At 50.2% G+C, this 12228-nt stretch overlaps 1 protein-coding gene across 1 annotated transcript in view; it reads right to left on the bottom strand.

Moving 5' to 3' along the window:
• CCDC22 (coiled-coil domain containing 22) overlaps nt 1-12228 on the bottom strand; it is a 27027-nt gene that overhangs the window by 10920 nt on the left and 3879 nt on the right. Inside the window, exons 4-8 of the mRNA XM_018558529.1 lie at nt 8471-8577; nt 6322-6400; nt 4314-4483; nt 1726-1935; nt 1164-1229 (exon numbers count right to left, since the gene is read on the bottom strand). Of these exons, the coding sequence (XP_018414031.1) occupies nt 1164-1229; nt 1726-1935; nt 4314-4483; nt 6322-6400; nt 8471-8577 (632 nt within the window). The remainder of the gene's footprint in view (nt 1-1163; nt 1230-1725; nt 1936-4313; nt 4484-6321; nt 6401-8470; nt 8578-12228) is intronic.

Below are 12228 nucleotides of genomic sequence, written 5' to 3'. Positions count from 1 at the left end.
CCTACCCCCTTCTCCACCCCCCACAGGCCTACCCCCTAATCCTTTTCACTCACCTAAAGCTGCGGTCATATGACGCTCCAATCCAGAGTCTCCTCTCTCTTACATTTATAGGAGGCGAGGCCATTTTTTTGGGTGTCCACATCATGGCCTGCAACAAGTGGACACTTCCTTTCGGCTTTCCAGCGGCGGAGTTGTCTCGGGATCCAGAAGAGGATCCTGCAGTGGTAACATGGAGGACAAGGGGACTGTCTGGGACCAGCCGGGCGGACACATCTTCAGCGCTAGATTAGCTTCCCTCCTGACCCCGAAAGCTGCACCAGCAAGGGACCCGGACAGTAACTATCTCTCCTCACAAGGTATGGGAAGAAGCAGAACGGATTAGAGTTGGGTGGGAGGTTTGTGCTGGGGAAAGGGGGGGGCGGGCAACATTTGCATGGAGATGGCCTTTAAAATAAACCAAACGGCTAGCACCATAGGGTGACCCTACATACTTCTGGCACCCCAATGCTCCTAGGACCCTTTAAAGGAGATCTATGAGGTGAATGAAAAATCACTCATTCTCATAGTTCGAGCCGACCTGTGACAATGAGACTGTCACAGGTCGGCTCAGTAGATCAGGAAGTGAGCGAACACATACCGGCGTTCGCTCACCTCTCGATCCTGTCCCTGCAGAGAGCCGTCACAGGGGAAAGACTGGATTTCCCCCCTCCCCTGTCCGATCCTCCAGCGCTGACTGGCAGAACGGACGGGGGAGGGGGCGGGCACAGCTGGCTCTGCCTCTAGATAGGCAGAGCCAGCTGTCACTCACGCAGCTGGGCAGATCCAGACAACAATGTCAGGATCCGTCCCGGCTGCGGCGTCTCAGCATATAGGGAGCTGTAGCTCCGTATATACTGAGCCTAGGGTGACGGGAGGACGCTAGTTTGTGTCCTCCCGTCACCCTAAGGAGAACTATGAGGAAAAGCCCTGACCCCATATAGCTCCTTTAAACACCCCGAGATGCTTCCCCACAGACACAATTGTATGGACCCCTGAGCTGAATGACCTCACACATATTCGACTTTTCCCGCACTGTGAGAAACGTGCGATTATGAAAGGAGTTTCCATCCGTCCACCAATCATACCCAACAAGCTCAATGCAGCACCTTCTCGCCATTTTCTACCTGTGCGTCCTTCCTGGACAGACTTTCAGTGGCTCTTTGCATCTGCTCGGTTAATACTTGAGGATCCTGAAAGAAGAAAAAGAGCAAAAAGAGACAGCGTGAGACCGAGACCGATATCATTCTGTGGCCCAGTCTAAAAAAACAACATATTTTAAAGCTAAACTCCGAATAATCAAATATTGTCCTCATACAAGACTCATGCTTGTTCTTCATTGGTGAGCTTTGTGTATTTCCTGCAGATCTGTGCAGTGATCCAGTGTGAGACTTGGAGCTTCAATAAAGACCGGTCACTGCTGCTCTCTCTACTTGTGCAGGGTGACTGGTCTTGTCTCCGCCCCCTCCTGTAATAAAGACCGGTCACTGCTGCTCTCTCTACTTGTGCAGGGTGACTGGTCTTGTCTCCGCCCCCTCCTGTAATAAAGACCGGTCACTGCTGCTCTCTCTACTTGTGCAGGGTGACTGCTCTTGTCTCCGCCCCCACCTGTAATAAAGATCGCTCGCTGCTGCTCTCTCTCCTTGTGCAGGGTGTGTTTTATATACAATATCACGAAAGATCTGGTACCTGCTGGTGGGTAAATTTCTGGGCGTGGGTGAACCTGGACCCTTTATTCTGGTCCGTTCCTCCCTCCACGGTGAAGGCTTTAAGCATTTCCACGAGGTCCTGTGTGGCCGCCGGGGCCGGCGCGTGATTCTCTGGCAGCTGCTGGTTACACTGGCGAAGCTGGTCCTGTATCCTTTTCTGCAAGCGTTGCCGTTTCCTGCTGCGGTACTCCTGTCATGATAAGGTGTCAAATGCATTATGGGTGGCGTGGAGATAATACAACACCCCCTTCCCCCCCAAACCTCACCGACGACTATAAGAAGTCAGAAGAACAAGTGGTGGCTAAGTGTTGTTCAGGAACCCGAGACTTACCAAGAACCAGTTCAACAACGGGCTTGTTGGTGGACCCAATGGTGGGCAAGATGGGGTTTGCAACTCTGACACCCGGGGAGGCCTTGTGGGCCCCCGGAGTAGTCTAGTAGAGTGTAAAAATGGTAAGAGTGCCACAGATCCAAGAAGTCTTTATTGCACATGACATGAATCAGAGTATCCAACGAGTGCACCGATTTGGGTTGCCAGTCGGGCTCCCCTTTTATCTTACATTTTATTGTCCAGTATTCTCTTCATTTACTGCCAGCATCTAAGCCCTGATGAAGGGGGAGTTTTGAGTAGAGATGCACCGATACCAGTATCTGTGCCGATACCGAGTATTTGGGCGAGTACTCATACTCGCCCAAATGCTCCGATACCTTCACCGATACCGGAAGAAAATTTCCTCTGACCGGCAGTGCCATAGGGGAACATGGAGACGGCTTCCCGGCCAATCAGGAAGCTGGGAGGCGGGTCATTACTCGCCGCCCGGCTTCCTGATGGGCCCGGGAAGCCGGCTCAATTCACGGCCAAAAAACATAGAGCCGGCTTCCCGGGCAATCAGGAAGCCGGGCAGCACGTCATTACATGCTGCCCAGCTTCCTGATTGCCTGGGAAGCCAGCCGAATGCCAGCTGAAGCACCGGTATCTGTACTCGGACCGAAAAATTGGTATCGGTGCATCCCTAGTTTTGAGCCACTGAAGCGCGTTGGGCTTTTTCCTCCGACTTCTTGCCATTAGGCCCCATTCACACTCCGCGATATGCAAATCGCGCGTTTTGCATATCGCGTTCAAGCTTGCATTGGGCAAGCTTGAATCGCGACTAAATCCGCTCCAAAAAGGGTCCTGCTGTAGCGACACACGACCCGCGACAGCAGGACCCTTTGCCCCATTGAAATGCATTGAAGAGCGATATCGCGCGGTAATTTGCGATAATCGCTCAGTGTGAACGGGGCTTCAGAGATGAGCTTGGTCCCAACAAACATGAGCTCCTCCAAACCTGTAAGGAGCTGCTCCTCAAATCGGAAAGAAGCTCCTTCTGTGCTGCCCAATTAGCTGCTGGTGGGGAATTCCCCCGCCTCCGATGTGACATAAGCAAAGGGGTGGGTGTAACAGGTGCACTCGATCACTCACCTGTTCCTCGTTCCAGGACTCCTCCCCCACTCCCTAGTTAAGGCTGAACGTTACACTTGCCTGACGTTCGAGCAAGTGTGAAGACGCCAGGCAAGTTCCTGTATCCCAGCACCGAACCTCTTCCTCTTATTGGGCCGGACAGAGCCCCTCCAAAACCACCAGCACATCCTGCTTTGACTTCCCTCCAGCCCTGCAATTCGGTCTCCACTACCTCCTTCATCCCCAGCTTCAGCAAGGACTATTACAATCTGGACTGCAGTTACTCTAAAGATCCACCGGAGGGCACCAACATTCTCCTTATCATTCCTATCAACTAAAATAGCAGTAAGCATACCACAGACTGTGATTTCCAAATGCTTGCATATTGATAGAACTGTGCATAGGGATAACTTGATTGCTCCCATTGATTGTTGTCATCCTTCACCCCACTAATCTAAAAGGACTGCTCCCTACAATAAAACCTCATCTATTTTTCATGCTAAGTAATTGTTGACTAACTCATTACCATAAGACTGTAAATTCACTGTGGTGTAGGATTGCACCCCCTCCTCATACTTCTGCAGCTGTGATCCTCCACCTAAAATAAGACCTGTGGGGTCTGGTTGTTACAGTGGGATGCAGTGATGTCATTTACCTTATATGGCTACATGCCTATATTTGGTATATGACATTTCCCTTATATGGCTATGTGGCCCTATTAGGTAAATGACGTCAGCACAAGCATCCCGCCCCTTTGTTTACATGCAGCTGAGGGGCAGGGAATGCGAAGTCGATTGGGTAGGAGGCCCATGGCACAGGTTCCAAGGAGCTCAGGTGCGGACCGTCATGTACAATAAAGACTTACAGGGCTTGCATTAGATCTGCGGCCCGCTCATCCTTTCTAAGAGACAGATCTGGCCCTCTCGGGTATGCTACTTGCTGGCAGCCCCCTCCCCACCCCCCCACGTGTGCCTAAACCAGTATCCCATTTGCCCTCACACTTTCCCAGCACAGACTGGGAGCCTACACTTACAAGCAGACATCCTCCCCGGTGAATATGGCATGACCCCGGCCTTTATACATGCAAAGCCTGGGTGGCGGAGATTACCCATCGACAGAAGACTCACCTCAGCAGACAGGCGGGATGCTAGACCTTGGCTCTTCCACTCCGCCTCCCATTCCTGCACGGCGCTAACGTCCGACATGTTCCTCTCCAGCAGAGACGCCACCAGCGAGTAGGAGTGAGGCAGCTGCATGTTGACCAGAGGCAGGTACTTCTCCCAGTACTCTTTCCTTTCTGCACACACACATACAACATGTCTGAGAGGTTAGAGCAAAAAAACAGTCCGCGGCCATTTTAAAAAGGAATCCAGCCAGCAGCATAAAAGAAGAACTGAACTCTGGAAGCTGTTGCCCCCCCCCAAAAAAATGCAGATAGGGTGAAAAAAGGAATAGCCCCCTAGTATTGCCCGTGGTCTCCCTGCAGCTAAACTTTCTGAATTACTGACTGACCATGCCTTGTTCTGTACTGGGTCTCTGCGAAGGCGGCCATCTTGGTAGAGGCAGGGCTTTTCTTTCCCATGTCAGAGCAAGGAGAACAGTGAGCAGAACAGAAGTGACAACACCAAATGTCACTCCAAATCTCCAGAGACTAACAGTCAGAGGCAGCAGAGTCTTAGATGATCTCACACTGCAGATATGCAGCTCTGAGGCTGCTGACCGGGGGTGGGCAACTCCGGCCCTCCAGCTAGTGCGGAACTACAAGTCCCATGAAGCATTGCAAGACTGACAGCAACAGGCATGACTCCCGGAGGCAGAAGCATGTTGGGATTTGTAGTTAAAGCACAGCTGGAGGGCCGGGGTTTCCCACCGCTGCTGTAGACAGAGGAGTGTCTAGGCACCAGGAAGTGCTCGGTTATTTTTCAGGATGAAGACAAAAAGGTCAATTGTTTCAGGGTTCTGCTTAGACACTAAACATTACTAGATGTCTCCTTTAACATTGCAAATCTGCATATTTTGAGTTAAGTTCCACTTCAATTCCACGGCAGGTAGGTGAAGCTGAGAATTCTGGTGCAGAAATCCTGTATTTGAAATGCTGCAAGATACACAAAATATTGCCAAAAGTATTGGGCCCCTCCCCCTCCGAATCATGTGATTCAGGTGTTCCAATCCCCTCCATGGCCCCCGGTGTATAGGATGAGGCACCTCGGCATGCAGACGCTTCTACAGACATTGGTGAGAGAACGGGTCGCTCTCAGGAGCTCGGTGACTACAAGCGTGGTGCCGTGATAGGTTGTCACCTGTGCAATAAGTCCGTCCGTGACATTTCCCGGCTACTAAATATTCCGCCGCGGTCACCTGTTACTGGGATTATAACAAAGTGGAAGCCACTGGGAGCAACAGCAACTCAGCCAGGAAGTGGTCGGCCACGTCACATGACAGAGCGGGGTCAGCGCATGCTGAAGCGCACAGTGCGCAGAAGTCGCCAACTGTCTGCAGAGACAATAGCTACAGACCTCCAAACTCCATGCGGCCTTCAGATTGGCACAACAACAGTGCGTAGAGAGCTTCATGGAATGGGTGAGCAGCTGCATCCAAGCCGCACATCACCAAGTGCAATGCAAAGCGTGGGATGCCGCGGTGTAAAGCGCGCCGTCACTGGACTCTAGAGAAGTGGAGGCGTGCTCTCTGGAGTGACCAATCACGCTTCTCTGTCTGGCAATCCGATGGGCGTGTCTGGGTTTGGCTCTAAGACTGGGATGCCATTAAAGTTCATGTGCGTGTAAATGCGTCCCAATACTTTTGGCAATATAGTTTAATCATTTCAGCACTAATTTTGATTGCACCGGACCGCACTGCAGGTACAATGTGCCTTGCGACCCCGTGCGGGCGATCGCCTTGCGGCCAGAGGCCCGCCGCGCCCCCTCCAGCCCGGCAAAAAAAATGAGCCGGCCGCAATGCGAGGCAGTGCGTTCCGGCCAGAATCGGACCGGAACGCACTGCTTATGGTGTGAACTAACCCTTAAAGGTCGATTCGGATGGACCCACATGGTGTAGAACGGTCTTAAATGTTGTTGACATTCAAAGTCAAAATTTTGCATCACAAGGTTACTGTAAAGCTAAAAGTTATCTTACCGGGAGGGATGGACTTTGCCGAATGGTCCCCGACCAGAGACAGCGGCTGAGCCTGGAAACAATGCAACAAGCACATGCTCTATAGAGAAGGAAAAAAAAAGATCATTATTTATTGCAGGGAATTTATACAGCGACATTCATTATTATTAAACGGAATCTATATAGCGCCAACAGTGTGCGCAGCGCTTTACAATATAAGGAAGACATTACAATCACAGTACAATTCAAGACAAGATGGTAAGGAGGGCCCCGCCCCTGAGTGCTTTCAATCTAAAAAGGGAGGGGCCAGTGATACATGAGGAGGGAGCTGTGTGGGCATGAATGGTTGAGTGGTCAGGTTGAGGTGGGATCGGCTTCCCTGAAGAGATGAGTCTTAAGGGAGATAGTCAGACAGGTTGGTGTAAAGAGTTCCAGAGGATGGGAGTGACTCTCGAGAAGTCCCGGGAGGCACTTTATACAGCACTTTACATACTGTACATTCACATCAGTCCCTGCCCCCAAAGAGCTTGCAATCCAAGGTACCTATCTCGCATACATACATACTGTACATCTGGCCAGAGAGGGGTCACCTTTGAGGCTGGTGGCCAGAGAGGGGTCACCTTTGAGGCTGTTGGCCAGAGAGGGGTCACTTTCATGCACTTGGCCAGAGTGGGATCACTTTCATGCAGTTGCCCAGAGAGGGATCACTTTGATGGCCAGAGAGGGATCACTTTTAATGCAGTTGGCCACAGAGGGATCACTTTGATGGCCACAGAGGGGTCACTTTGATGGCCACAGAGGGGTCACTTTGAAGCAGTTGGCCAGAGAGGGGTCACTTTGAAGCAGTTGGCCAGAGAGGGATCACTTTGATGCAGTTGGCCAGAGAGGGATCACTTTGACGCAGTTGGCCAGAGAGGGATCACTTTGACGCAGTTGGCCAGAGAGGGATCACTTTGACGCAGTTGGCCAAAGAGGGATCACTTTGATGCAGTTGGCCAGAGGGATCATTTTGATGCAGTTGGCCAGAGGGATCATTTTGATGCAGTTGCCCAGAGAGGGATCACTTTGATGCAGTGGGCCAGAGAGGGATCACTTTGATGCAGTTGGCCAGAGAGGTATCACTTTGATGCAGTTGGCCAGAGAGGGATCACTTTTATGCAGTTGGCCAGAGGGATCACTTTGACGCAGTTGGCCAGAGAGGGGTCACTTTGAAGCAGTTGGCCAGAGAGGGATTGATGAAGTTGGCCAGAGAGGGGTCACTTTGAAGCAGTTGGCCAGAGAGGGGTCACGTTGAAGCAGTTGGCCAGAGAGGGGTCACGTTGAAGCAGTTGGCCAGAGAGGGGTCACGTTGAAGCAGTGGGCCACAGAGCGATCACTTTGATGGCCAGAGAGGGATCACTTTGACGCAGTTGGCCAGAGAGGAATGTTCTTATGTAAAAGTTCCCTAGAAGGGTGCATAGCGATGCGCAGAGGGCCCATTTGAAATTTCCAGGTACACACGGGTAAATCATCATTTATTTTTAGCACTGCAACCCCTTGGTGAGCACTGACCTGGGATCTCTGCGCAGTTGCTGTTCGGCACATTGGAGGGACCCAGGGACGAGACAGCTGCTGCTTGATCTTGGATGCAATCTCTCTCTGTAGTACAGCCGATTTACCTACAAAACAGAACAAAAATCCATTTCATCGCTGAGCGACGCCAACCTTTCACAAGTCTAGTTCCGATCCCTCTGCGCTTTGACATCGATTTCTCATGCCGGGATCCAAAAGCACCACACAAAGTTTTTGCAGAGAGAAGAATTAATAAAAACAAAATCAAAACACAATCAAAACAAAAAAGACACTGAAGGGAATTTATCAAAACTGGAGCAGCTGTGCACGTGATGCAGTTGGCCAGAGAGGGGTCACGTTGAAGCAGTTGGCCAGAGAGGGGTCACGTTGAAGCAGTTGGCCAGAGAGGGGTCACGTTGAAGCAGTGGGCCACAGAGCGATCACTTTGATGGCCAGAGAGGGATCACTTTGACGCAGTTGGCCAGAGAGGAATGTTCTTATGTAAAAGTTCCCTAGAAGGGTGCATAGCGATGCGCAGAGGGCCCATTTGAAATTTCCAGGTACACACGGGTAAATCATCATTTATTTTTAGCACTGCAACCCCTTGGTGAGCACTGACCTGGGATCTCTGCGCAGTTGCTGTTCGGCACATTGGAGGGACCCAGGGACGAGACAGCTGCTGCTTGATCTTGGATGCAATCTCTCTCTGTAGTACAGCCGATTTACCTACAAAACAGAACAAAAATCCATTTCATCGCTGAGCGACGCCAACCTTTCACAAGTCTAGTTCCGATCCCTCTGCGCTTTGACATCGATTTCTCATGCCGGGATCCAAAAGCACCACACAAAGTTTTTGCAGAGAGAAGAATTAATAAAAACAAAATCAAAACACAATCAAAACAAAAAAGACACTGAAGGGAATTTATCAAAACTGGAGCAGCTGTGCACGGCAACCAATCAGCTTCTCCCTTTCATTTTCACATCTTAACTGAACAAAGTGAAGAGAGAAGCTGACTGGTTGCCATAGGCAATTGCTCCAGATTTTGTCTGCTCCAGTTTTGATAAATTCCCCCCTATTGTAACAGCAACAAAAACATAAAACACGTCTGTACTTTCCAAACATTTCTATTACGGATGCACCAATACCGATACTAGTATCGGTATCGATACCGAGTATTTGGGCGAGTACTAGCCCAAATGCTCCGATGCCTAGCCCGATACTTCCTGTATCAGGAAGCCGGGCAGCGCCTTATTAACACTGCCCGGTTTCCTGATTGGCCGGGAAGCGGCTCCATGTTCTCTCGTGACTTGTGATGAGGGAGCATGGAGCCGACTTCCCGGCCAATCAGGAAGCCGGCCAGCGTGTAATGACACTCCATGCTCTCTCGTGACTTGTGATATAATGACACGCTGCCCGGCTTCCTGATTGTTCGCCGTGTAATGACGCAGCGCCCAATCTGGCCAATCAGAAAGCAGGGCGTCGCGTCATTAAACCGCGCCCAGCTTCCATGATTGGCCAGCAAGACGGCTCCAGCTGGGTACCGGAGGAAGGCCGTTCCTGGCTGGAGAGGCCCCGGGGGGTGACAGGCTGGACATGCCGAGGTGAGAGGGGACAGACTTTCTTTGTTAATCGGGAAGCCGAGTGGCGGGTCATTACACGCCGCCTGGCTTCCTGAATGGTACTTCCGTTACTCGGCATTTGGTATCGGCGAGTACCGGAAAAAAATTATCTGTACTCGGTATCAAAATACCGGTATCGGTGCATCCCTAATCTCTACGGTCATAAACTAAAAAAAACATTTATATTTGGATTGTGGGTTCGCTGGCAGGAAATCACGCGTTATAATCCACATTTTAGGCCTGAAAATGGCTTAAACTTGAAAGCGCAGGCCCCGTAGAAAAAAATGGCGGCACGATATCGGTGCAACTCTTTATAAACCCCAAAATTTCAGCAAAAATTACACGTAGGCCAATATTAGTGCCTAAAAACACAATATAATACCCAATGTGTTTGTACAACATAAAAGATGAGGTTGCACCAAGTAAATAGATACCCAACATGCCAAGCTTTAAAACTGTGTGCGCCCGTGAAACGGCGCTAAAATACGGTACCCCAAATTATCCACAGGCAACGTTTTAACCCCCTTCACAACCTATGACGGGATAATCCCGTCACGAAGTCTGAGGGGGTTACACAGAAAAGCCGTTTTGTTGAGCCGGCGGCCGGCTTTACAGTAGAAGCGATTCTGGCGGCTCAGCTGTCGCCAGATCGCTTCTATGATCCGGTAACCGGGCGGCCTGCCCCCCGCCGTGTTTCCCGGGCTACGTTGCCCCTCCTACGGGAAGCTGGGGGAGGAGAGCGGCGAACACCCATGTACCGATCCCCTCCCCGTACTATGGAACCTAGAGCGACGCGTATTGCATCACTTCCGGTCCCTGAGCTGTCATTGGTCGGCTCCTGAAGCCCAACAATAAGCTATTGAAGTACAATCTGCACCCCAATAGCTTAGAGTGTAAAAGGTGACACTGGGGGGGGGTCTTTTGGACCCCCAGCATCCCCTTAAAGAGGACCTGTCACCACCAATCTATCACATGGGGGGGGGGGGCTTGGAAGCCCCCCCTATGTGATAGCAATTAAAGTAAAAAAATAAAAATAAAACAGTTTTAAAAATAATATTAAATAAAATAAATGGAAAAATTATAAATTTTTGTAAAATGTGTTTTTAAAGGTCCCCCGTGAGCACGTGCCTCATAACGTAAACTCGCGTTGGGTGCGACTATATACGAAAACGACGATCGCATTACGCAAGTTGGCGCACAGCGCATGGGAGAGCAATTATTCGAGGGGACGCGTCTCTAAACTGATGACCTGTGGCGGCTTTTAAAGTGTCGTCTATGGACTTTTTGGGGTACTGAATTCTGTCGCAGTTTCTTGGACGCACAAAATTTCAACCTAGACATGTCGGGTATCGATTTACTTGTTGTAACCTCATCTTTTATATTTGAGAAAAAAAAAAAAAAGAAGGTTTTATATTGTGTTTGGGGGCACTACATTTAACTTAAAAGGAGAACTATGAGGGGAGTGAAAAATCACTCAGCCTCGTAGTTCGAGCCGACGTGCGACAATGAAACTGTCACAGGTCGGCTCAATAGATCGGGAAGTGACACATACCGTCACTCGCTCACTTCTCGATCCTGTCCCTGCAAAGAGTAGAGACTGTCAGTCACAGCTCCCTGCAGGGATTACCCCCTCCCCGATCCTCCAGCGCTGACTGGAGGAACGGACGGGGGAGGTGGCGGGTACAGCCTCTACATAGGCAGAGCCAGCTGTCACTCACACAGCTGGGCGGATCCAGACAGCATCGTCGGGATCCGCCCCGGCCGCGACGGTCTCAGTATACAGTGAGCTGTAGCTCCCTATATACTGAGCTTTGGGTGACGGGAGGACGCTAGTTTGTGTCCTCCCCTGACCTTGAGGAGAAATATGGGGAAAAACACTTACCCCATAGTTCTCTTTTAAGTGCATTTTTGAGTTTGATAATAAGTTGCGCTAATGTCGCGCAACATAAACATTTGCAACTGCCGCCATTTTATTCTACAGGGTCTCGGCTTTCAGAAAATACATAATGTTTTTTAAACTTTATTCTTTTTTTTACTTCATTGCGATCACAAGCCCCCTATGTGATAGCACATCGGACATCGTGACAGGTGCTCTTTAAGGTGACATTAGGAGTCTATTAGACCCTTAGGGGTTGATTTACTAACCTTATAAACACACCACGAACATGTATACACCTCTGTAGTGTGTTCACTCCCAGCATGATCTATGGGTGGAATCTAAACACCTTTGTAGTGTGTACACACCCAGCTGTACAAAGCCCTGCCCTGAATTGCAAGGTGATGTTGTGTAAATTAGCTCTACATTGTGTTGCTTGCGTTGATGAATGCAGGAATGTAAATGCACGAGCTAACCATTTTTGTCTAAACTGTGAAGCAGCATTATATATGCATCATGTGCATGATTTTTCCATATATGGCATCAGTGGAAATATGCTTTTAGAGACTTTTTGGTTGATAAATATGCTTTGCTGTGTAAAAATCAAACGCACCTGGTGCGTGCGTGTGTTTAGGTTAGTAAATCACCCCCTTAGTGTCACCTTTCCACTGCTATGAAGTTGTTCAAGCGCAGACCTCTCTTCAATAGCTTCTTCCCCGGCTTCTCTAGTTGGGGAATGACAGCTGAGGAAGCGGAAGTGATGCAATCAGCATTGCTTCCGGCTCCATTCAACAGGGAGGAGATCGGCAAATGGATGTTAGCTGGTCTCTCTCCCCACCGACACCGAGATGCTGGCCCTGGGCCTGCAGGAGGGGCAGCGG

Source organism: Nanorana parkeri, unplaced genomic scaffold (genome assembly GCF_000935625.1).
Source record: "Nanorana parkeri isolate BGI_ZX_2015 unplaced genomic scaffold, ASM93562v1 scaffold15, whole genome shotgun sequence".
In the NCBI taxonomy this organism is placed as follows: Eukaryota; Metazoa; Chordata; class Amphibia; order Anura; family Dicroglossidae; genus Nanorana; species Nanorana parkeri.
The sequence above is the reverse complement of the archived record's forward strand: the minus strand, read 5'-3'. Positions and strand labels throughout refer to the sequence as shown.